Source organism: Eleginops maclovinus, chromosome 6 (assembly GCF_036324505.1).
Source record: "Eleginops maclovinus isolate JMC-PN-2008 ecotype Puerto Natales chromosome 6, JC_Emac_rtc_rv5, whole genome shotgun sequence".
Classification (NCBI taxonomy): Eukaryota; Metazoa; Chordata; class Actinopteri; order Perciformes; family Eleginopidae; genus Eleginops; species Eleginops maclovinus.
The window spans coordinates 7,731,624-7,757,383 of NC_086354.1; the positions used below are offsets into that span (position 1 = coordinate 7,731,624).

Sequence of the window (25,760 nt, forward strand, 5' to 3'; positions counted from 1 at the left end):
GTTAAATAGTCCAATAACCTTTTAATATGTATAAAATACCGTGTATTTCTCTTCAGTCAGCTCTAAATGGTTAACACTTTCGACCATGAGCTCCCACATCAGCATAACAGCAACATTGAAGATCACTTAGTCAATGATCCCAGCTAGGCCGCATTTATTGTTTTCTCAACCTAACTATGGTTCTCATCCCGCCCAAAAGTGGCCGCGCTGATGACCGATGGCCTCTGCTTCCAATGAAATAGCCGTATGCTGCCGGCTCCGGAGAAAACGGACCAATCAGCGTCTAGAAGCATACGAGGGGCACGTATTCTACGCTTTCTCTGGTAAGAATGTTAGTTCCTGCTCTTCCCTGGCCGTTTCCTGTAATCGTACAGTGTTGTGAGACGGAGAAAGCCATGTGTGTCGATGCAAAGGTAAATTTAGCACCCCGAATTTATTACTGTGAGAGTTGGGGCAGTGGATATAATGGTTATTGTCATGTATTTTTGCCGAAAAATAGACTCAGACCAACCGAAACAGTATTGCGGCCTAACCCGTGTCTGAACGTTGACGGGCAATGGTTATTGTGGCACGTTGCTTTGGTTTGGTCCGGTTTGTTGATGAGATTGAAGGAGTCCGGTAGACTGAATGGTTGGTAGTAAATGACAGAGTAGCAAGGAGAGGGTACCAAACATACAATACATCATGTTTAAAAGCCTTGAAACGTTTTCGTTGCCACGCACGCTTTTGTAATAGCCACTTCTTGGTGGCGGTACAAGCTAATGCTAGCCGACGGGTTTGTGAGAAAGGCTTCAATCCGACTAGAGAAAGCATCCTGTCGCTGTAGCATCAGTACCCTCCTCTTCTCACCTCACTACCAACTATTTTCATTCCCCAAATATTCCCTACATTGTTTAGCCTTCTGTATTTACAGTGAAACTTCCTGAACATGTTTTAGCGTCTTTATATCCCATTGATAGCGTTTTATGCACAAGTTGACCATGAGTTTGGTGTTATTTTCAAAAACAGCATAGGGAGGCATTGGTTTTATAGGCGTCATATGTCGTCAAAAACAGGTTTTACGTCATAATTGTTAGATGAATAAGTTGTATTTGTGAGGTTTGTAATTAACAGTTCACTTGATAACTGAAGGCGCACCTCTTAGGAATTTAAAACAAGTGTGTTCATATTCAAATTGTATTATTTATTATACAATGCCTTCTTTTTGTGCATTAAAAACACTTTTCAGAACCAGAAGTTAAAAGATAGTCTTTTGTCAAGTAATGTTTCCATCTGCTTGTTATCTTTGTTTACTTTAACACATGTACTAAGTATCCATTGAATGAGTCCCACCAAAATGTCTACTGTTCTCTGCAGGTTTGAGTTGTATAATCATTATTTCTTTAAAAAACATCACCGTGATTTACGTTTTCTCCTCTTTTCCCAGCTGTTTACCTAAAAGTTGAGAAGAACTGGACTGCGACTATTGATCTTCCACCTCGGAGTCTTTTCACGCTCTGCCCGTCTCCCTGTGTGGAGTGGGCAACATGGCAGACCCCATCATGGACCTCTTTGAGGACACGCCGCTGTTTAACCTTGATGCCCTGCCGGACGATTCATTCACTCAGGGCTCTTCGGACCCCGTAGAGGAGGCCCTTAAGCTGGCTTTGGGCCAAGTGGACCCTCCGACCGAGGCTGAGCTCACTGTCAACGCGGGCCTCGGTGTTTCTGTAGCAGCTCCCACCATCCAGGACCCTGCCCCCATTCAAATCCTCACACAGCAGCCAGTGCCGGTGGCGACTGCTCAGACTGTTTCCATATCTGCAGCTTCCACCATAATCCCTGCTCCTGCCATGGTGGAAACTGTACCTCAGATCCAGACCCAGTCCACCATACCAATTGTCAGCAGCACCAGCGTGGCCACCAGTAGCACGGTCCTGCTGAGCTCACCTCTGACTGTTTCCAGCTCCCCGGTCATCACCACCACTGCCAACACGCAGCAGCTCACGCAGATAACTCATCAGCTCACTCCACAGCAGTTAGCTGCACTCACACAGCAGGCAGGCGGAAAAATTGTCATTCTCAAAGGGCCACAGGGTCAAGCCCAGGTGCTGCAGACTGTATCAGGAGCCACAGGGCAGACCAGTGGAAAGGTCATCCGTGTATTGTCCGGCACTCAACTTAAACCTGGCATGAACATACTGCAGGGCGGGACTGTTTTGAATCAGACGAGCCAGGGACAAGCTCAAGTCAAGGTGGGCACTGCGGGGGTGCAGAGGCTGCTGCAGTCTCCCAACGGGCCAGTGAAACAGATGCTGCTGACCTCCATGCCCCAGCAGACGCAGGGCCAGACAGTTCAGGTGCAGATCCCTTCTCAAGCTCAGATGGCTCAAGGCCAGACTCAAGTCCAAGTACAGACCCAGGCCCAACCTGCGCAGATCCAAGGCCAGGTGCAGCTGCAGGCTCAAACGCAGGTAAGCACCTCCTCTCCTTCTACACTGGCCACAGCAGGCGATGCTTGGGTTTGTTTTATGGTTTAAAGTTTCTCCACTTGGATTTTTATGCCAGTTTCTTTCCCCGAGCCTCATCCAGTGTATCTGTTTCTAGGGTGGTGAACAAAAGCGGATCACCCTGGTTCTCCAGCAGCCCTCCCAGGGAGCAGGTCATGGCCAGCAGCAGATCACACAGGTCCAGCAGGTTCAGACCCAGGGGGGGCAGCAGCAGCTGCCAACTAGACTGGTGCTGGGGCAGCTCCCCGGGGGCAAACTGGTGCTTCAGGGAAGCCAGCTAACAGCCCTGACCCAGGCTCGGGCTGCAGGCCAGGCTGGAGGCCAGCCCAAAGTCCTTACCATTCAGCTGCAGGTGCAGCAGCAGCCCAACCAGCAAGGAGGGGTTAAGGTGAGAGAGAAGTGTGAGAGACCGTGGAATTACCTGCTTATTTTTGTTGTTGTTTTTTGTTCTCTTGTTTATGTCATAACACTCCGAGCTCTGATGCTCTCTTTTACAATAGTGGGCAGAGCTGTCTTTTAGTTATTTTCTATTGATGCAATTTAAAGGGGGGTTGATATTTTCTATCCAGCCAGAGTTAAAATAAATATGTTTTTGGCCATTGGGCCTTTTTTGGAGAGACAGAGTTACAGGGGGGTAGAGTGGAACACTGGTCTATGGGATGGATTCAAGCGCTGATATAGAATTATTTCTAGTGGTGTTTTATGTAACTTGAACCAATGTGACATGCTGCTGCCCATCAGAATGCCCACAGCTTCCACAACAACAAAGTGTGCATGAGTGTAGTTATTTCGGCCTGTTTCACCCAAACCCACATTTGCATGTGCGGTTACACCTCTAAGGAACAATGGCTACTTTTGTGTAGCCACATAAGTCAAACTTTCCCACTTTGGCTCTGCTTACGAGAATGCATTGGCAGTAAATGTAACGCATGTATAAGCCGTATTATAATAATATGGTTTTACATGCTTCACTTCACTAAATCTGTTTGTAAGTTCTATGAAGAAAATTGAGATAAAGTTAAAACTGTAGGAATTTTCACCGATTTTTTAGTTGTATCACACGGACACATCTGGAATGTGGCCCTTTTAACGTAGTGTTGAATTGATGCTATGTGTAGCCCATCTTAGCACAAAGTTTAGAAAATGAGGAAACTTGTTAGAATAGGCATTTTACACAACTAAATAACCGTCCAGCCTCAACACATCCTGGACTAATACTGCTTTTAGAAAGATGAAGATTTCGGACTATTTATAAGCAGACATGCAGGCAGATTTCCCAAATATGTTCTTTACAATCTTGCCAAATTCTCCCAGGATATTTACTGTGTCTTCTGTACTGTGACATCTATACATATCTATATATATATACACGTGTGTGTATATATATATATCAGTAAGTTTTGTAATCTACTTTTTCAAAGGGGTCTGTGTCTTGACCTCTCTCTTCTTTCCCTGTCACAGTACCAGCTGGTCTCAGGAACGGGAAACACCGGCGGCCCGCAGGTGCTGCAGATCACGCAGGGCCAAGGAGGACAGAGAGTTGCAGTGCCACTCAAAATGCTTCTGCAGCCACAGGTAGACTTTCACACATGTATAGACCTCCCTGCATTTGATATACTTATACACTGTTTATGAAGACGGGATGCTTGAGGGTGTCTTTGGGGCTTATAGTGTTTAATTTCATCAAGAATCCCACCGATTTAAGATCACTTTAGCGAGAGAGAACTGAGAATAAGAAACACATGTTTATAACTGAGGCTGCACAATTAATCTACATTTTAAAACCTCTAAGGAAATCACACCATGATCCTTTCTATTTTTAAATGATTTCTTTCGAATATGGTCAGTCTCCTAAATATCGCACATTTTAACCCAGTTCCAACAACGTGCAGCCTTCTTTTTTTTCCTCCTAAGCCCAAACAATGAATGAAAATTCTGCCCTCTAAAACATTGTCTTTCACACAGACGAGCACTGCAACTTCGCTCGGTGGCACAGTCTCCGTGGTGAAGGTCATCAACACGTCGGCAGCGGGCCCCTCCACCACGACCACCACTCCGTCCCAGGCCATCCGCATCACGAAGGCTCCTGGAGAGCCCACCTCTGTGCGACGAGTGGAGATCCTGTGCAAGCAGGAGAAAGCCAACCGCATCGTGGCTGAAGCTATAGCCCGGGCTAAGGCGCGCGGCGAGAAGAACCTGCCCCGAGTGCTGAACCAGGACGAGCTTCCAGCCACGCAGACCTCCCCAGAGTTGGGGGGCACCGTCACCGTGGTGTCTACTGCGAAGAAAAAGAGCAGCGGAGGAGGAAGCAAGAAGAAAAGTCCTGTAGCGGGAGGAGCGACGCCCAAAAACACAGGAGGAGGGGACAAGAAGGGCAAAGCGAAGACGCCAGGGGGAGCAACTGGAGCGTCTGGAGGCACAGTCATACCCGGGTCTGGGAACAAGAGCAAAAGCAAGACTAAGACAAAGTAAGTGATATGTTTGTGAGGGAGAGGATTAGGGCTGCAGCTAACAATTATTTTGATAATCGATTAATCTTTCGATTATTTCTGCGATTAATCTGATTTTAAAAAAAAAACGCACCAAATAAAAGTTTTCCGTAATTTTATTCAGAAAACTGTATTTCTAAATTGACAAAATCAACACACAAGACAACCCAAATGTAGGCGATGTTCAGATTAGCTAAAAACTATTCAATGTGTCCTAGTTCACTCCTTACCTTAACTCACCTCTTCAAACTGCCTTTAATGTGTGATTGTTACATTGCTCGATTTTAATGTGACTTTTACTTTATTTATTTGTTGTCTTTCTTTTTGTGTACCTTTTTGTAAAGCGACTTTGAGCACCTGTAAAAGCGCTTATTATTATTATTATTATTATTATTATAAATAAATACAGCACACAGTGTCTCCACCCAACCACCTTTCTGAAAATTTGCAAACACTTTGAAATAGCTGAATCAATAAATGGGCATAGTTTAAATAAGTTATAATAAGTCAAGTTAGTCGTTAGTTTGTTTAGTGTTTGGTCGAGTAATAGACCGGAGAATGTGCAGCGAGCCGGTCATTGTTGAAAAAAAACACCGACAGTATTTTTACAGAGACCGACGCGAAGCAGAGGGATCTTGATCGGGTTTTTTTTCAATGATGGCTTCGCTGCACATTATCCCTTGTCATGCAATATTGAGCAAACAACCAGTGTTGTTTAAGGTGAAGTGCTCCCACGCTGTTGATGATTTTAGCTGGACCCAGAGCCGTATATAGATACTCTGGTCGGACCGTGCTTCTCTCCGCCTCCGCCATTTTTCTAACGTTTTCTTTTTTCAAGTGATCTTTGCCAGCTCCGCAAACAGAGAGTAACAACATAGACCCAACAAATCGATAACTGAATTTGTTGCCAACTATTTTAGTAATCGATTTTATGGATTTGTTGTTGCAGCCCTAGAGAGGATAACATGAATGTGAGTTATGTTTGTAGCTTTGGACATGAAGACATGTTCATTACCTCATTCTGTCCTTGACTGTACTCTCTCCCTCCCCCTTCCCACAGCACTATAACTCTAGTGGGAGCAAAGAAAAGGAAGAGGAATGGGTCCTCAGACCACTCTGATGGGGAGTTGAGTCCTGCCTCACCTGCTGCGCTGGACGATGACCTCATTACGGTATAAACTCATTCACGGTCACATGCAAAAAATGAGATCAGAGTATGGGTCGGGAAAAGTTAACTGACCTTTGACAAACGTTACTCTGTCAGACATCGCAGAGATATATAAAGGATTGCAACTATGTTGTTTAGGTATAAATCATAGTCAGCTTGACAGCGCTGTGAACCTGTAAATGTTGATTGCCCCAAAGTTAAGTAGGTTTCCCAAGTGTTAAACTTCCAGATGCTAACTTGCATTTTTTGAGCAAGTTGCAAAATTGGCATAAATTGCATTAATAAGCATTAATTAGTCAACATGATGCCTACTGGATTCTGCACAAACTGATGCCATGGCATGAGTCATGTGGCGACCATTTGGTGTGACCGCAAGATCAAAACGACTGCCTCGACTGTGAACATATTATTCAAATAGATCCGTCCAATACAAACGATCCAGCATTCTCTAAAACTTCCAAATTCATCAAAATAGACACACGGGGAGGACAAATGTGGACTCTTTGAGCTTCAAACTGCCTTTTTGGATCATGAAAATATCAGAAATGGATTCCGCATCCTCAGTAACCCCCTAAATCACTCCAATATTATCCAAGTGGGCCAGACAATTTTTAACTGTTGTCCGTATAGTTCATATTGCCAATGGTAATTAACGCATGCCGCACTCAACATTTCCAGCTTCACAAAAGAGCTTTATGCGCTGGCAAAAAGACTATTAGATAAAAATGGTTATTAGATATAGTGTAACAATTCTCCTTAATTAATGAATTAGTTAATTTGGTCTTCGTCCTGTCTCTGATGTCCTTTAAAAAAAACTAAAGCGTTTAAACTGTGCAAATAATCCACATGTTCAAACATTAGATTAGAGGTTGTGAAAATACTAGTGTAGTGTGTGGAAGAGTGACAGAGACGACAGATGGATGCACACTTCAGATCAGCTGTAGGCGTTTGTTGCAGAGATGAAATTTGCTGTAAAATGTACAGTCACACTCAAACAAACACACACACACACACACTTAAATCTTGGGGACTCTTACGAGTGTGTCGCAACAATTATGAGATGAATGGGGCCTTTCAGCTTATAAATGATCGGGCAACATCACTGAAGAATGCTTCATTTATTTAAAGAGTGAAAAATGTGACACGCAGACGCTATCATGTACGTGGCGTGTGCCCACATCTTCATCTGCTTGACTTTTTACAAACCCGCTCACTACACCTTTGTATTCCGGCCAGAAGAGGCGCTCCAATCGCGTGGTGAAAAGGAAGAAGTACACGGAGGACCTGGACATCAAGATAACGGACGATGAGGACGAGCAGGAGGATGTCGACGTTACCACGACCGCGGCAGCTGTGGCCTCCATCAGCGGCGGGTCAGCGGCGCAGCTCAAACAGGAACTGGAGCTGGACGCCGACGGACAGCCCAGCATGCAGTTCTTTGTGGTGAGCGTACAAGGGAAAGGATTGCCGTGGGGTGGGGTGTATGGTTTATACACGATGTGTTAGAATATTAAATTGACATCTTTAAAGGGGCAATATTCTGACTTTCTCCTGTAGTGTTTAGTGAATGTAAATGAGCTGCAAAGGCTTATTTCTCTCTCTTTTTCACAGGAAAACCCAAGTGAAGAAGATGCCGCTATTGTAGACAAAGTTCTGTCTTTGAGGCTAACCAAGAAGGAAGTATGTGCATCGAGTTATTTCATTTAATTCCAATCCCATAAGAATCATAAAAACCCAACATCTGTTTGTTTTCCAGGTGTGTCCGGGCCAGTACACCAACGTTGAGGAATTCTTTGTGAAATACAAGAACTAGTACGTTTCAACATCTCAATCCATACGATTTAGTTTTTTTCTTGAGCAGACAGCTAAATGAGTGCACCCTGACTCTCTTGTTCTCAGTTCATACATGCACTGTGAGTGGGCCAGTTTGGGTCAGCTGGAGAAGGATAAGAGGATCCATCAGAAGATCAAGAGGTTCAAGGCCAAGCACGCACAGATGAGGCACCTCTTCCAGGAGGTGAGGCGGGAGCAGATCCTGGAAGCTCTCTTTAAGGACGTACTTCCACTGCTTGAAATATAACTTGACCCTGTGGTTCTGTTCAGGAGGAGGAGGCGTTTAACCCAGACTACGTGGAGGTGGACAGGATCCTGGACGTCTCCCACAGTGTGGACAAGGACAATGGCGAGGTGAGAGATCAGGCATCGCTCGTGTCTGAACGCTTAAGAAGTATGATATTTATCATGGTTGATAAATTCTTTCTGCTCCCTCTAGCCTGTTATCTACTACTTGGTGAAGTGGTGCTCTCTGCCTTATGAAGACGCCACTTGGGAGCTGAAGGAGGACGTGGACGAGGGCAAGGTCGAAGAATTCAGCAAAATTCTAAACCGACAACCGCGCCTGAAAAGAACGGTGAGCAGTCGGGGGGGGGGGGGGTGGAGATAGCGATACCTTGGTTCCTCACATTACGTCTGCATACTCTTCAATTCCGTTGACATGCCTACACGAGCAATTTTGCATTCAGAATTCAGAATACTTCGTTTGATGCTTTTTTTTCTCCTTCCTCTCCTCAGCCACGGCCTTCTCCCAGTGCATGGAAAAAATTGGAGGAGACCCGAGAGTACAAGAGTGGCAACATACTCCGGGAGTACCAGCTAGAAGGAGTTAACTGGCTGCTCTTCAACTGGTACAACAGGTAATTATCACACACAGCAGACACACACTACACTCACTTGGAGGAAGTTGCATTTAGGTGCCACGTATTGGATTAGCACGTAAATTAAAGTAGTTGCAACCATAGAAAAGTATTTTATTAGAGGTAATAAAACGGCTTGATTATAATTGTTCAATTTGGAGTTTCAGTGGTCCGCTCTTTTTCGAAAGCAGGCCATTGCTAAGGACGCGCTGATCAAGGGACTGTGTGCAGTCATATCAATACGCAGAAAGAAGTCCTGTCACTTTAAGCTGTGGCCAAAAAAAGGCCTCCATCAGAAATCCCCATTAAATACTTTTTGAATATAAGTTATTGAGTGCAAGACTTTTTGGATTCATGATGGCTAAACTGGAAGAAAGGGAGAAAATTACACAATTAAGAAAACTGTGCTAGAGAATGAAAGAGGTTAGAGAAGCAGACAGACAGGAAGTAAACACTGATACTGATATCTAGCAAGCTAAATATCTGGACCTGTCGGCGAGTCCAAATCCTGTAGTGTGAAAAGGATTGTGCCTGCTAATGGGTGCGCCGACGAGCTACAGCCAATGGGAGCGCCAGACACGGGGTGAGGAAAAGCCCCGGGGAGGAGCTGCACAACTTTCAAAAAAGAGGAAGCGTTGTCCTACACAACAAGTCGACACAGCTGTTTGAAACCTCGATTGAAACTGTAAAGTTGTAGCAAGGCTACACAATTCACTGAAGTTAACGCTAGCTGACAGTTAATTATTGACAGTTTCTAGGTAAAACATAATAACGTTCGAAATCCGCGTCAAGGGAGATAATCTAAGAGCCAGAAAACCTTGATCAACCAGATCTTTTTATAAAGCAGTTATATTATTTTCTATCGCTGTAATGACTGGCTTGCTGCACTTTATCCCTTACATAACAAGAAGAAGGCGTTGTCATCTATAAACAGGTTTGCGATAATGCTTATTGAGTCATCACTAATCCCTCCCTGGGTCTTGTCTCTCAGGCAGAACTGTATCCTGGCAGACGAGATGGGTCTGGGGAAGACCATCCAGTCCATCGCGCTGCTGTCAGAGGAGTACGATGCCGGAGTCACCGGCCCCTTCCTCATCATCGCTCCACTCTCCACCATCACCAACTGGGAGAGGGAGTTCTGCACATGGACCGACATGAACGCCATCGTCTACCACGGCAGCCTGGCCAGCCGACAGATGATCCAGCAGTACGAGATGTACTTCAAGGATGACAAGGTGGAGTTATTTTGACTATTTTATTAATTTAATTATTATTAGATTGTTGATGATTACTGTTTATTAGGTTCCCCTTTAGCACTAGACATCCTCCTATCCATTTAGAAAATGTAACCACATAAACAAACAAAACAACTATTTGTTTCATTTTCAAATATACGTTCTTGTAAAAATATCCTTAAATTATTGATCAATCCAACGCTTTCAGACACGGGAAATTCCAAGAAAATAGGCTTAAAATAAATAAACCAAAAATGTGTAAATTGTGAAACTCTGCAATTAGCAATTTCTATTTTCACCCTGGTTTACAATTGTCATTTTTTCTGCAGGATCACTTGATCCCCGGTGCGTACAAGTTTGACGCCCTCATCACAACGTTTGAGATGGTGTTGTCCGACTGCCCCGAGCTGAGGGAGATCTCCTGGCGCTGCGTGATCATCGATGAGGCTCACCGACTCAAGAATCGCAACTGCAAGCTGTTGGACAGCTTGAAGATGTTGGATCTGGTGAGTGATTTTCAAACAAAACCATGGTCAAATTGGCAGAGAAAAAACAGGATGCAGGGGGAATGATTCAATGTTGCACTTTAAAAAAACCTTCTGAACTTTTAGAAATGCAGTTTAGTTAATAACATTAAGACAGTTGTTGGTGGGTTTTAAATGATTTTAAGACTTAATTTGAGCTTTGACCTTTCCATTTTGTACTTTTCCCTCACCCTCTCCTGTTCCTTACCTTTCTTAAAGTGTTTTTTTTCTCTTTCTCTCTGCCTGATTATTATTTTGCCCTACCCTTTCTCTATCCATCTCCTAACTGTGCTCTGTTTTTACTCCCAGGAACACAAGGTGTTGTTGACCGGCACTCCTCTCCAGAACACGGTGGAGGAACTCTTCAGCCTGCTTCACTTCCTGGAGCCTGCTCAGTTTTCCTCTGAGACTGAATTCCTCAGAGACTTTGGGGACCTCAAAACAGAAGAACAGGTGTGAAATATACTCTCACTCCGGCACTGAAACTCTTAAATTCCCACATACTCGTCCATGACACTAAGAAAACTCTTAACTTTGACCCACAGGTTCAGAAGCTGCAGGCCATCTTGAAACCCATGATGTTACGGAGGCTCAAAGAGGACGTTGAGAAGAACTTGGCGCCCAAACAGGAAACCATCATTGAGGTAGGTGTTTCATTCAATGTAAACCGCAGGACACAAATAAGGCAACCCTTTCATTATTTGACTGTATTTTCTGTCAGGTTGAGCTGACGGATGTCCAGAAGAAGTATTACCGGGCCATCCTGGAGAGGAACTTCAGTTTCCTCAGTTTAGGTGTGACCAGTAACAGCAACGTCCCCAACCTGCTCAACACCATGATGGAGCTCCGCAAGTGTTGCAACCACCCCTACCTCATCAATGGTACGCCATCAGGATATGAACTTATTATTAGCTCTTCATATTACGCATCTTCCGACCTGCATGTATGTTTTATTCATTGTCACAAATAACTTGCTAAAATAATTTCTGCAATGTTCTGCCTTACTCCTTTTTATTTATTCTACTGGGACAATATTAGTACAGACAGTTTATGAATCCGACAAGCAAACAAAATGAATGATTCAAAATCACTTGAAGGGCATTTCATGGTAGTAATTCTTTATTTGAAAAACAGGTAATTTTAGTTTCCATTTATAGGGCTGCACGTTATGGGAAAACATAATCATTAAGTGCTATTATTTACACTGATTTGTTCAATTTGGATGTGATGAACGATATTATAGGGAGTATGTTTATTTTATTTTTTGACATTATCATTCAAAAATATGTAAAAATTATGATTGAGGTATTTATTTATTTATTCTATTTATTTATTCTATTTATTTTATTTTAAGAGTATCTCTTCCAACCAAGGATTTTCTTTGAACTCAAATCTTAAATTCATCAAGACACAAAACACATTTTGCCATTACCTAATATTGTATTTACTAAGATCTAAATGCACTTTTTCACACAATTGTAGAATAATTGTGCAGCCGTAGTATTTATTTGGTGGCACTTTGCACATTGGATTTATATTAAATAATATGTTCTCGCACACTAAGCAGGATGAACTGCATATTAGTGGTTGGATAACATTATATTACTGTGCCTCTGTCTCTCTCTCTCTCTCCGTCCAGGCGCGGAGGAGAAGATCGTGGCGGAGTTGCGGGAGGTGTACGACCCCATGGCCCCCGACTTCCATTTGCAGGCCCTGATTCGCTCGGCCGGCAAGCTGGTGCTACTGGACAAGCTGCTGCCTCGCCTCAAGGCCGGCGGCCACAAGGTGCTCATCTTCTCCCAGATGGTGCGCTGCTTAGACATTCTGGAGGACTACCTCATCAACAAGAGGTAAGAGGGCCAAGGCAGATCTTCAAGCGTAAAGATGGCCATGACCTGAAAGTATTATGAGATGTGCTAATGTACGGAATGTTCACTCGATTGTTTTACAGATACCTTTACGAGCGAATCGATGGCAGAGTGCGTGGAAACTTACGACAAGCTGCCATCGACCGCTTCAGCAAGCCCGACTCAGACCGCTTTGTCTTCCTGCTGTGTACCCGTGCCGGCGGCCTGGGTATCAACCTCACTGCTGCTGACACCTGTGTGATATTCGACTCTGACTGGAACCCTCAAAATGATCTGCAGGTGCGAGATTTTCCTGTTCCGTCTTTCCTAAAGATGTTCAATAGGACTGCAACAACAAAACGTCTCTCCGTTTATTTCTTTGGTTCTTAATGGCTATATTTGTCCATGTTGTGCTTAAAAATGTGGAACAGCAGCTGACACTCTTTTGACCTCTCTTAACTTTTTATTTCAGGCTCAAGCACGGTGTCATCGTATTGGCCAGTCTAAGGCGGTGAAGGTGTACCGTCTCATCACTAGGAACTCCTATGAAAGGGAGATGTTGGATAAAGCTAGTCTGAAGCTCGGGCTGGACCGTGCTGTCCTGCAGAGCATGAGTGGGAACAAGGAGAGCAACAACAACGGGGTGAGGGGGAAAAATGTGACTGCCATTGTTCTAGCTGCCAGGTCCTTTTTCTGTTAGTCTGTTGCGTTTCGTTTATTTTGAATTGTTTTCTTAATGTGGCTCTCTGTGCTGCCTTTAGCCGGTGCAGCAGTTCTCCAAGAAGGAGATCGAGGACCTGCTGAGGAAAGGAGCCTACGCCGCCATCATGGACGAAAACGACGAAGGCAGTCGCTTCTGCGAGGAGGACATCGATCAGATCCTGCAGCGAAGAGCCACCACCATCACCATCGAAAGCGAGGGCAAGGGCTCCACGTTCTCCAAGGCTAGCTTCGTGGCCTCTGAGAACAGGAACGACATCGCCCTTGACGACCCCGAGTTCTGGCAGAAGTGGGCCAAGAGAGCCGACATTGACATGGACACCATGAACAGAAAGGTAAAAGCAAGGTGTCCTAAAATGCAGATTGCCACAACATGTGAAATACTCTAGATATAACTAATGTCTGGGAACATTTTATTACGGTTTATGGACCTTTTTCTAAAACCTGAAAATGTCCTCTTCAATGTCCCAGATAAATGGGGAAAAATTCTGATCAAATATAATCTGTTTGTGTATTGCTCCTAAAACAATTAAAATGAAGGCCAAGTAAAGAAAGACATCATCAAAACATGAAGATGTATAGGTGCATTACGCCAAAAAGTGACATAACCCTACGTCGTAACTCTTAAAGGATTTCCCTCAGCTTTAGGTCTACATATTTTCCTATAAACAACGATTACAAAATAAAGACTTTTTGTAAACGACAAAAACACGGGTATGCCTGTCTGGCTGTTTTAATTACAGGACGTGACATCAAGTGCTGTTTCTAAATCTGTTCTCCAGAAAGAATCCTCCTGTAAATACAGCCTCCTGGAACACTAGCTCTTATATTAGCCGATTATTCATTGCGATGTCACCCATCAAAGTCACTTCTCCCCCAACAGAACACCCTCGTGATCGACACTCCAAGAGTCCGCAAGCAGACCCGCCAGTTCTCCAGTTTACGAGGGGAAGGTGGAGACCTGTCCGACGACAGTGACGACGAGTATCCACCTGCCAACTCCAGACAGTCACGTGCCTCCCGGCGCTCCGACCGCCACACTGGAAATGGCTACGGACGCACCGACTGTTTCCGGGTGGAGAAACACCTGCTCGTCTACGGGTCCGTACACTTTGCGATTCAATTTCTCGAATGTATTCTCTTCAGTCTCGTCCCCCTTTTTTCTTACTCTGCTTCCTGTTTTCTTCTTCTCCTCCAGCTGGGGTCGATGGAGGGACATCTTATCCCACGCCAGATGTAAGCGGCGTCTGAGTGAGCGCGACGTGGAGACCATCTGCCGTGTCATCCTGGTGTTTTGTCTGCTCCACTATCGGGGAGACGAGAACATCAAGAGTTTCATCTGGGAGCTCATCACACCGCCGGAGAACGGGCGGGAACCCCAGACGCTTCTCAACCACTCTGGTACACACACACTAATGTTGCACGGTGCACCGGTACTAGAAAGGTATCGCGATACCCTGCCGTTAAAAACGCAACGATTCCCCCATTTCATTAGTACCGGTACTTTAAGAATGACATTGTTTTAATAAGAGCCGTTTTTCCTGTGTGTGTTAAGCTCTCTGCTTCCACTCCCTGCAGACGTGCCTGTGCCTCTCTGGCAGCGACGCCACCAATACCACACTAATTTTCTGCGGGAAACCCTGAGCTGTCATATCATGTGACAAAACGAGAGTGCTATTGCCGATGCACCTCAGCTTGTTGACAAAAAAAGACGCTAGAAGCGAAGTTTGGAAGTATCTTAGTTACATCTCTGCCGCCCGTTGTGACGGGACCGGTGCGCGGAGCAAAACACATACTTCAAGTTAAAGACCTAACACACGTAACTATCTTATCTACGTCTGGAGCTTGCTTAACTAGTTATAATTATGTTTATTCTTCACTGTCGGGTGACTCATTACTGGATCATTTAGCTGCATGAGACGGATACGACTGGCTGTCGGGAGAGGGAGGGGAAAAGAGAGCACTCCATTTATTTGTGTTATTATCCAAAGTTAATGTAAGCTTTTGAATAATGTAGTTAATCATAGGTCATAGTTTGTTTGACAGATTTTTTTTCTCCAGGTTTGAAATAAAGCACAATGACATTTAGCACAGTTTCCCCTTTTTTAACAAAAGTAACGAAAAAGGATCGAAATTCAATGACTTGGTGTAGAAACGAAAATGTTGGTATCGTGACAACACTAACACTCGCATAACATTTAATATGTCAACTTTCTCAAGAAGGGAATGAATGACTTGGTTTAGAGAAGGAAAACCGTAACCTTTTTCATGTAGTCAGTACTTGTGCTTACCTGGTCTGTTCAATAGTAATCTTATTTTTCTCTGCCTAGGCCTGTCTATCCCTGTTCCAAGAGGCAGGAAGGGTAAGAGAGTAAAGGCCCAGAGCACGTTTGATGTTCAGAAGGTGGAGTGGATCCGCAAGTTCAACCCTGACACCCTGCTGCTGGACGACAGCTACCGCAAGCACCTCAAGCACCAGTGCAACAAGTGAGTGAAGCCCAATCAGCTGTAGGTCACTGTGTGTATATTTATCCATGTCCCAAACACTGAAACCTCTCCTCTCCTACCTCAGAGTGCTGCTGAGGGTGCGGATGCTCTACTACCTGAAGCAGGAGGTGATTGGCGAACATTCAGACGCCGTCCTGAAAGGGGCTGACATCAGGTACTGAATATGCCCTTTGTCCATTACTCTAAAACACACAGGCTCAATTACAGATAGATAGAATCGGAGGATGAAGCCCTCTTTATTAGTCACATACATGCACACAGCAGAGCACACACAGAGAAATTGGTCCTCTGCATTTAACCCATCCTTCTCAAAGTAGCAGTCCACTTACCACATTTTCTCAAGTCTGTTCTGGGACTTGAACCGTCAACCCTATGATTCCCAGTCCAAGCCCCTACTTACTGAGCCACTGCTGGACACAGTATGCCATGCAGTTATTCATTTTATCTTATCCTCCAGGGATGTTGACATCTGGATGCCTGAGATGGAGCAGCAGGAGTTCCCCGCAGGATGGTGGGACACTGAGGCAGATCGCTCACTGCTTGCTGGCGTGTTCAAACATGGTAGGGTTTCTCTCTTAACCATGAAATCACTGAAATGTGGAGTTTGAACCAAGTGTGTTTTACATTTCTGAGCAAGGTAACATTACTCAATTTAGAAAGTGGAGTCTGGCGGCTTTTAGAAAACCATATTTCTTTTTATGTGTGCTTGTTAATAATCCAAATGATGTTGCTTTATAAAATTGTATATTTACTTCCAAGTCAATTTGCACCTAGTCCTACAAACAGCAACAATTACATTTTCCATATCTGCCAATCGGAGCTGGAATTTGTAATTTTGGAGCAACCTGGCAGAAAGAATTTCCTTCGGGATGAATAAAGTCTAATCTAATAATTGCTGATATGGAGGAAAGCCACTAACATTCATCTATTGTCGTAATGGTGTGAAAGGTGCTTATTTAAGCTTTTAATAATCACTTTAATGTAGAAAATAACTATTTTTATAAATGTCCCAACCTAAGATAAGATGTACCTTTTTTATTAATCCCCGTGGGGAAATTCAGGAGCTTATGCAACAGAAGAAAAACAGTACATATTCACACAAGGATACAAACATAAATAAAAATAGTCTACAGGTAAGTAACGGTCTACAACAAAGGAAAGAATTAAGTGGGCATATACACATTTCGTAATGTTAAATATATTCACATGTACAGTGGGGCAAAAAAGTATTTAGTCAGCCACCAATTGTGCAAGTTCTCCCATTTAAAAAGATGAGAGAGGCCTGTCATTTTCATCATAGGTACACTTCAACTATGAGAGACAGAATGAGAAAACAAAATCCAGAAAATCACATTGTAGGATTTTTAATGAATTCATTGTTAAATTCCTCGGTAAAATAAGTATTTGGTCACCTACAAACAAGCAAGATTTCTGGCTCTCACAGACCTGTAACTTCTTCTTTAAGAGGCTCCTCTGTCCTCCACTCGTTACCTGTATTAATGACACCTTTTTGAACTCGTTATCAGTATAAAAGACACCTGTCCACAACCTCAAACAGTCATACTCCAAACTCCACTATGGCCAAGACCAAAGAGCTGTCAAAGGAGACCAGAGACAAAATTGTAGACCTGCACCAGGCTGGGAAAACTGAATCTGCAATAGGTAAGCAGCTTGGTGTGAAGAAATCAACTGTGGGAGCAATTATTAGAAAATGGAAGACATACAAGACCACTGCTAATCTCCCTCCATCTGGGGCTCCACGCAAGATCTCACCCCGTGGGGTCAAAATGATCACAAGAACGGTGAGCAAAAATCCCAGAACCACACGGGGGGACCTAGCGAATGACCTGCAGAGAGCTGGGACCAAAGTAACAGAGGCTACCATCAGTAACACACTACGCCGCCAGGGACTTAAATCCTGCAGTTCCAGACGTGTCCCCCTGCTTAAGCCAGTACATGTCCAGGCCCGTCTGAAGTTTGCTAGAGGGCATTTGGATGATCCAGAAGAGGATTGGGAGAATGTCATATGGTCAGATGAAACCAAAATAGAACTTTTTGGTAAAAACTCAACTCGTCGTGTTTGGAGGAGAAAGAATGCAGAGTTGCATCCAAAGAACACCATACCTACTGTGAAGCATGGGGGTGGAAACATCATGCTTTGGGGCTGTTTTTCTGCAAAGGGACCAGGACGACTGATCCGTGTAAAGGAAAGAATGAATGGGGCCATGTATCGTGAGATTTTGAGTGAAAACCTCCTTCCATCAGCAAGGGCACTGAAGATGAAGCGTGGCTGGGTCTTTCAGCATGACAATGATCCCAAACACACCGCCAGGGCAACGAAGGAGTGGCTTCGTAAGAAGCATTTCAAGGTCCTGGAGTGGCCTAGCCAGTCTCCAGATCTCAACCCCATAGAAAATCTTTGGAGGGAGTTGAAAGTCCGTGTTGCCCAGCGACAGCCCCAAAACATCACTGCTTTAGAGGAGATCTGCATGGAGGAATGGGCCAAAATACCAGCAACAGTGTGTGAAAACCTTGTGAAGACTTACAGAAAACGTTTGACCTCTGTCATTGCCAACAAAGGGTATATAACAAAGTATTGAGATGAACTTTTGTTATTGACCAAATACTTATTTTCCACAATCATTTGAAATAAATTCTTTAAAAATCCTACAATGTGATTTTCTGGATTTTTTTTCTCATTCTGTCTCTCATAGTTGAGGTATACCTATGATAAAAAATACAGGCCTCTCTCATCTTTTTAAATGGGAGAACTTGCACAATTGGTGGCTGACTAAATACTTTTTTGCCCCACTGTATGTGTGCAGGTCAAAGGTATTGTTCAACCTATATTCTTTAAAGGTCAAAATACTTCAATGCCATCGAAGTCACTTAGTTTACTGAAATTACAGCTACTCATTTTCAGCCATGGTTGTGCAATTATATTTGTGTTACTAATGTGCTTTACTTTTCATGTCTCTTTTTATTTATTTTTTGTATGCTATTCATCTTTTGCTGTAACACTGTGCATTTCCCTGCTGTGGGGCTACTGAAGGATTTCTGAATATATGAGAACAGAGTGGAGATATAACACTTAACAGTTTCTCGCTCCGTAGTGCTCTTGTTCACCGTTTATTATGTAACGTTTGTCAAGCTGCTGCGTTTGCCACCCTTCTGAAACTTGTTGTTTCACGGTGTGTCGAGCAACTGTTTTGCTTTTCTCATTTAACACACTGGTCTCTGTTGCCAGGTTACGAGATGTATACCACTATGCGTGCTGATCCCTGCCTCTGCTTCCTGGAGAGAGCCGGCCGGCCCGACGACAAGGCCATCGATGCCGAGCAGCACACTGGTGATGCCGAGCTGGGAGATGAGTGAGTAATGCTGAGTGAAAATGTATTTGTTTACACATTTATAGCAATGTATACATTAAAGTCTGTTCTAGAGACCTATTATTATTATTATTATTATTATTATTATTAATATTATTATTAATATTATGAATAATATTATTATTAATATTATTATTATTATTATGAATAATATTATCATCATTATTATTATTATTATTAATATTATTATTATTATTATTATTATTATTATTATTATGAATAATATTATCATCATTGTTATTGTTATAACTGGGGGAAAAGGTTGAAATCTTAAAGTTAGGTCCCTGAAATCTTTACATTTGGTGTCTCTTTACCGGACACCAAATGTCACCGTTTTTCATTCTTAATAATAACCATTTCTGTTTGCTTGTGTTGTGCAGTGCTGACTTTGATAAATACTCAGAGGACCCGGAGTTCAAGCCTGCTTCAAGACACTCCAAAGATCTTTTCGACGAGGTATGAATCTGATCCGTCATATTAAAACATGTCTGCACTGGTTGATTGATTCCCAAAGAATATTTTGTAACTGAGCAACACTATAAACAATTAATTGAGTCTCATCTCTACTGCAGACTGACTCCATGAACGTGGACGATGAGATTACTGTGGAAGACAAGTTGGGGCCAGTGATCACGGAGAGCTTTTCCAGCCAGAGCGGAGCGTGCGACTGGCCCTCCAGCTCTTCTCTGACGGCGCGCTTGCGGCGGCTGATCACGGCGTACCAACGCAGCTACAGGCAGGAGCAGCTGAAGATCGAGGCGGAGGCGAAGGGCGACCGCAGGCGCAGGCGGTGCGAACAGGCCAGCAAGCTGAAGGAGATCGCACGGCAGGAGCGCCAGCAGAGGTACGCCTGTGCTGCATTATGGTTTTTATGTGGCAAGTTATATCTACAGTGTTACCCTATTGTAGTGTTTGTGTCCTTGGGGTGACAATTGTAATGAATGTATTTAATTCCTTTATATGGAAAATTGCAGGAATAAAAGTAATGTTGTACATCACATTAGTCTCATTAAAGACAATGAGACACAGTCTTTAGGGATTTCCCAATACAAATATACAACATTTTCTTTCTCATCCTTCACTTAGCTCCACTGTCTGTCTTTCCCCCAGGTGGACGCGTAGGGAAGAATGCGACTTCTACCGCGTAGTTTCCACTTTCGGTGTGGAAAAGATCAAAAAGGAGCCAGGACTTCCTGAGGCAGGAGATCCTGAGTTTGACTGGAACCGCTTCCGTACCTTTGCCCGTCTGGACAAGAAAACAGACGAGAGCCTCAGTCGATATTTCCGCAATTTTGTCGCTATGTGCCGGAGAGTTTGCCACCTGCGCACAGGCCGGGAAGGTAATTACCACTAAAGACTACACTTTGAAATGATTGTTAAAAGCAGAGTCCATTATAGTAAGGATGTGTTCTCTCACACTTTTCAGATGTAGTCGAGCATCCCCAGACCGTGGCCCCCATCACTGAGGAGCGTGCTTCCCGTACCCTTTACCGCATTAGCCTGCTGCGTCGCCTCCGTGAGCGAGTCCTGCCGCACCCACTGCTGGAGGAGCGTCTTTCTCTGGCTCCGACCACCTCCGAGCTTCCCGCCTGGTGGAATATTCCCGAACACGACCATCAGCTGATGCTGGGCGCCTCCCTGCACGGCGTCAGCCGCACCGAGCTCTCCATCTTCCCAGACCCACAGTTCACCTTCACCCAGGCTCGGGATGAGTTCGTCCTGAACCAGCAGTCTGCTCCTCCTCCACCTCAGCCCGTTATGCCTATCATGCCCATCATTCTGCCAAAGCTGGAGGAGGACGACATGCCCGGCCTGAAAGAGGAGCCGGCTGAGGAGGTGTCCCGGCTGCTTGGAGGGGAAATCAGCGCCGTCCTGCAGAGCACGCCCATAAGTCACCATGATGGCAAGGAACGAGTGCTGGGCTGGAACATCAAGAGGAGTAAGGGGAGGGTTGGGAAATCAGGAGGGAGGAAGGGTGAGGGAGGCTCGGATTCAGATTCTGACTCCGATTCAGGCTCGTCGTCTTCTGGGCGATCCGGCAGCAGCGATGAGAGTGGAGAGAGTGATGAAGAGGCGGAGAGAGGTAAGTTGGTAGTTTTTAAAGAAAAATGTTAAAAGCTTCAAGAATAAACGCAGCAATGAAACCATTTCCCCTTTCACCTTCTTAGCACGCATGAAGATGTGTGACGTGGATGGGGACAACAGTTTACTCTCTATGAGCACATCTCAGGACGGCCTTCTTCCCCCCGATCCTCTCAGAGTGGATTGGCCCAAGGTAATTGATGGACCGTTTACTATTGTATGTCTAACTGCTTTCAAATCTTAAAGCATTTCTCTTGAAGGATGAACCATTGCATGTATATAAACTATTTTCTTGATTCAGGATCAGTAACATCTAATCTAATCTTAACTTATTGTTGATGACTGATACACGTTGCTCTGTCTTTGCTTCAGGACCGCGTGTTGATCAACCGCCTGGACAGTTTGTGTACGCTGACGCTGAGCGGTCAGTGGCCCACAGGGCGGCGCTACATGCCTGAGGCTCAGCTCGCCCCGAGCTCAGAGCTGGGAGGAGACGAGATGGCGTACACGAGGTTGATCCGTAAACCCGGCGGCACACCAGGGGCCCCCGGGGAGGAGGGAGAAGATGGGGAGTTCACCGTCAAGCTCCTTAAGGTGAGAAAACAACAACACACTGATCTGTCATCAGGTCTTAAAGAGGCCCTATTATAGTTGTGGGTGTTCCCCCCTTTCCAGTAGTGTGTTATGTAGGTTTGTGTTCATATAAATGGTCTGCAAAGGACAAAAATCCAAGGTACCATCCAGAGGGAGTCTCCCTCTGAAAATGAGCATAATAGGGCCCCTTTAATCGTTTGACTATGAGCATGCAACCCTGCTACAGTGGAAGGGTGATATGGACCTTAGGGCTAATTCTGAGATCTCTCTGTCTGCCCCCTGTCAGGAGGAGGGCCTGAAGCTGACCTTCTCTAAGCAGGCCATGATGCCGAACGGATCAGGGGGAGAGGGCAGTGCCCGCAAGAAGCGCAAGGACCAAGACGTAAGTGTTCCGACCTGCGTGAGCTCCTCTGTAGTCCAGCAAGAGTCGGATGGAAAACTAAAAACTGCTCTGGATTTTAGTTTGATCACTTTGTTTTGGCTGTCTCTCTTTTAGTTATCAGACCCAGATGGACTCAATGATCCACTGGAGCGTACTCCTCGGCGCAGGGACCCCCCCACCTGGTTGAAGGAGAACCCAGATTATGAGGTGGAGGGAGACATGTTGGAGGTATATTTAGGGCATGAATTTAAGCTGGCGATGAGCTGTCATACAAATAGTTCCGAATAAGGATTTTATAGTCCATCTCTGCTCATTTTTACGCCTGAAGCCATTTTGGCTTTGCAACAAGCCCTAAAGCCATGTTAGTTTCAAAGGCTGCACATCAAATGCTATCATCAGTATAGGAATGTCAATTAATCTTCAAATAGATTGCAGGATCACTGTTTCGATTAATTGCACTGATCCGACTTGTGAGTGGGCTGAGGGAAAACATTTGTGTTTTTTTAAATGCAGCGAAAAAATACAAGCCATTGTTGTCGGTTTTTCATTCAGCTTTCAAACTGCTGTCAGGAGACAGAGGGGAGCCTTGGTGTTGCATCCAGGGATGCAGTTGATGCTCACTTTGGATTCTGTACAATAACTACTACTTGATAACTGTGCTGCAATTCTTTCGCATATATTTCTCTGTTACCATCTTGCTTCGTTAGTAAGAAATATAGTAAAATAATGAGCTGAAACAAAAGAACCTGTCCAACAGCAGTGAGATTAAGAAAGCCAATTGTTTTCTTTTCCATGTTTTTTTCCCCTGGTATTAAATATACACTTTCTCTTTGTTGCCACTTTGTCTCTTAGGCTTTAAATTCCCTTGATTGTGGCATGTAAAAACTTTGCTAAATAATGCTAGTAAGCTCTATTAAAGTTGTTCAGGGGATTATGTAACGATTACAACAAGCCTCCCTATTTTCATGAGTTGTTCATTAAGTGTTTATACATTTTGCTCTGGTCTCAGGCAGATTGGGAAACAAAATGTCTCAAATATTTTCCAGCTGTTTCATAATGTCCTGTTTCCTCAGCTTCTTGTAAATAGGAGCAAGAGGAAGAGGAGGAGGAGGGCGGACAAACCCCTGACAGGCAGCGAGAAGGTCAAAGTCATTAACATGCGGACAGGAAAGAAGGTGAGGCATTCAGTGATTGGTCTCATAGTCCCGATTTGATAGCGGTGAGTTATCTCTTGCTAACAGACGGAACGTGTTTTTCCTCTGTAGGTTGGAGCTGCTTTCTGTCCGATGCTGCAAGACCTGAAGGAATACCTGGAGGAGAACCCTGACAACGCTGTATCATCCGACTGGTCTGAGACCGTTCGGAGCTCTGTACGTACTAAATGCTATAAGGAGATTTTGCTCTGCAGTGTTTACATTCACTCAACCGAAAATGTGATGAAAAGAAAATGTCTGCACACCCAGTATGTTTCCATGCAGAACTAACTAACATGTGTTCAGGTCACACTCTCCAAACACTTTCAGTAAAGTGCTTTGTTTACTGACATCGCTATGTCAATCACGCTCCTATTGGCTAGCACTCAAACACATTGTACGTGAGCTAACATAGGTTAAGGGCCAGGACATTTCTAAGCAGTTGACCAATCACATCAGAGCCGGCCAGCTAATCCAATCAGAGCAGACTGGGCTCTGGTTTCACACAGAGGGTGAAAAAAGGTGCTGCAGCTCAGGCAGTATGAGAAAAATAAAGAGCTTTTTGAACATTAAAGCATGGAGACATGTCCCAGTAGAGGGACAAATATGAACCTGAAAATGAACATCAAAAGGCCGCTTTTAAATTCTACGTTACACCAAAGAGATTACATTTTCATCTTTAACCACTTATCTATTGTATCCACATTATCAATGATTATTTACTGTGTTTAACTGTTTCTTCATTATAGACTTTGCAGTGTTTCTGATGATATCTATTCTTCCCACAGGGCTTCCTCCCCGAAACCTTCTTCCACCGACTGCTGAGCGAGCACTCTGAGATCCCGAAGAAAAGCCGCCGCCGCCACCATCACCATCACCACCATCATTACCACACTCCACAGCCCACTGCCGAAGACCCCAACCTGGACGGAGTTGAAGAGGAGACCCTAGTGTCAGACGGAGCCTACATGATGGACGAGGAGGACCTGGAGACCTCCCACCACTTCCTCACCAGTCCGGACTTTGACGTTAAAATGGAGGGCGGCGACAGCCTTTCTCAAGGCGACTACGACAGCTCGGATCAAGAGGCGCTATTGGACGATGTCATCATAGCACAGAAGGACTCTGACTCCTCATCGAGCTCAGAGGATTGACTGAACCCCCCTTCCCGCACACATTGGACGTAGTCCCCTGCTCAACAATGAATCATGTTATTCCTCGTCGTTTATTTTTACCATATTATGTATCAAATTACAGATGAATGTTTTTTTCCGTTGCTACTTTTATTCATTATTTTATATATAGATTTTTTTCCATGAAAGGAGCAGGTTTGCACCCATCTGTTTTCTTTTTTCTTCATCACAGTTGTGTTCCATCTTTCTCTCTTCGCTCCTCTCTGACCTCTGACATAATGGCAAAAAGCTGAGCTTTCTTATTTCATGACTCGTCATTCTCCTCCTCTTCCTGTCCCATGACATTCCCAGCCATGACCAAAAGGGGACCCCTGCTGTACAGATACCCTTTTCTTATCAAATAACCTCAATGCTGGTCCTCTAAGCGCTACATGAAACTGGACGTGTGCTGAGCAGAAGCGCGGATCCAGATCCCACAACCCCCCCCACCCACCAATCTTGTTTTGTCATATCTACTGTCCAGACAAGACTGTGAACTAAAAGGGGATCCAGTGCGTGGGTGTACTGTTATTGTTTTCACTCTGTGGGAGGGGGGGGGGGGGGGGCTGAGAGGGAGGGAGAGGGAAAGTGGCGTATTAGTTACTGAAGCAGTGCTAGGAGGATGGGTGTATTGTACAATGTAGAGCTGGTCAGTTGTGTACTGTGGCAGATGACGGCAGTGAGTTACTATTCTTGTTTTATGAACTGAGTGTATCTGTGAAATGAATAACAGCAATCTACAGTGAAAGCAGGTTTGTGTGTTTTTATTGTGACTTTCATCAAGCAGAAGCAATATAATATATGTTGTATCTTTTTCACAGCAGATGATAATGCATAGGAGCCAAAGTTATTTCCATTCATTTTGAACTACAATTTATTAATGCCAGTTATGTCCACAAACCAAACATTTTTGAAACCTATGAAACACCTGATGGTAGTAGGAACAGTACTGCTTAAAGATGACTTGCATTTACATGTTCTACTTCTATTACAGTGATCTTTCTGTAACATGGTGGCTGAGATGTTGAGTTCTTCCGCTATATTCAAAATGAAATTGCAATCCATTACTTAGCTTGCATTACATTTAATACATGTCATAGAAGTTATTTAAAGGTCAACACATTTACAAAAACCTAGCTTAATGTGATTGTAGCATTCAATTGAAGAGAAGTCAAGTGATTCAGTGAAATATTTCACTGGTAGATCACAATATTACATGTTAACAATAAGAACCTGTGCATCTTTCACCATACCAGGAGGTGGCTGCAGAGGGTA

The 25,760-nt window shown here is 44.2% G+C and overlaps 1 protein-coding gene across 5 annotated transcripts; it reads left to right on the forward strand.

The window, feature by feature from the left end:
* Positions 1 to 331: 331 nt before the first annotated feature.
* Positions 332 to 25,233, forward strand: chd8 (chromodomain helicase DNA binding protein 8). 5 transcript variants are annotated; one of them, XM_063886155.1, is made up of 39 exons: positions 332 to 413; positions 1,427 to 2,453; positions 2,587 to 2,877; positions 3,951 to 4,064; positions 4,455 to 4,957; positions 6,039 to 6,150; positions 7,383 to 7,589; positions 7,758 to 7,826; positions 7,903 to 7,958; positions 8,046 to 8,163; positions 8,250 to 8,333; positions 8,419 to 8,556; positions 8,718 to 8,839; positions 9,831 to 10,074; positions 10,404 to 10,580; positions 10,908 to 11,051; positions 11,144 to 11,242; positions 11,320 to 11,479; positions 12,238 to 12,448; positions 12,550 to 12,745; positions 12,918 to 13,088; positions 13,207 to 13,500; positions 14,049 to 14,266; positions 14,364 to 14,566; positions 15,496 to 15,652; positions 15,738 to 15,827; positions 16,131 to 16,234; positions 18,921 to 19,044; positions 19,443 to 19,518; positions 19,635 to 19,906; positions 20,149 to 20,402; positions 20,489 to 21,145; positions 21,231 to 21,337; positions 21,517 to 21,738; positions 22,025 to 22,120; positions 22,235 to 22,348; positions 23,194 to 23,295; positions 23,386 to 23,490; positions 24,102 to 25,233. In XM_063886155.1, the coding sequence occupies exons 2-39, from the start codon at positions 1,527 to 1,529 to the stop codon at positions 24,465 to 24,467; spliced, it is 7,704 nt and encodes a 2,567-aa protein (XP_063742225.1). In that variant the 5' UTR covers positions 332 to 413; positions 1,427 to 1,526; the 3' UTR covers positions 24,468 to 25,233. The 5 variants fall into 5 exon arrangements, with proteins under 5 accessions (XP_063742225.1, XP_063742227.1, XP_063742226.1 ...); XM_063886157.1 differs by having other exon boundaries at positions 20,173 to 20,402; XM_063886156.1 differs by having other exon boundaries at positions 7,386 to 7,589.
* The last annotated feature ends 527 nt before the right edge of the window (positions 25,234 to 25,760 follow it).

What these genes read in the sequence shown, in the direction of transcription:
- chd8 (XM_063886155.1), top strand. Translation starts at nt 1,527, where the DNA reads ATGGCAGACCCCATCATGGACCTCTTTGAGGACACGCCGCTGTTTAAC. An exon ending in AGCTGCAGGCTCAAACGCAG is followed by an intron (nt 2,454 to 2,586) that starts GTAAGCACCTCC and finishes ATCTGTTTCTAG; the next exon opens with GGTGGTGAACAAAAGCGGAT. An exon ending in AAATGCTTCTGCAGCCACAG is followed by an intron (nt 4,065 to 4,454) that starts GTAGACTTTCAC and finishes TCTTTCACACAG; the next exon opens with ACGAGCACTGCAACTTCGCT.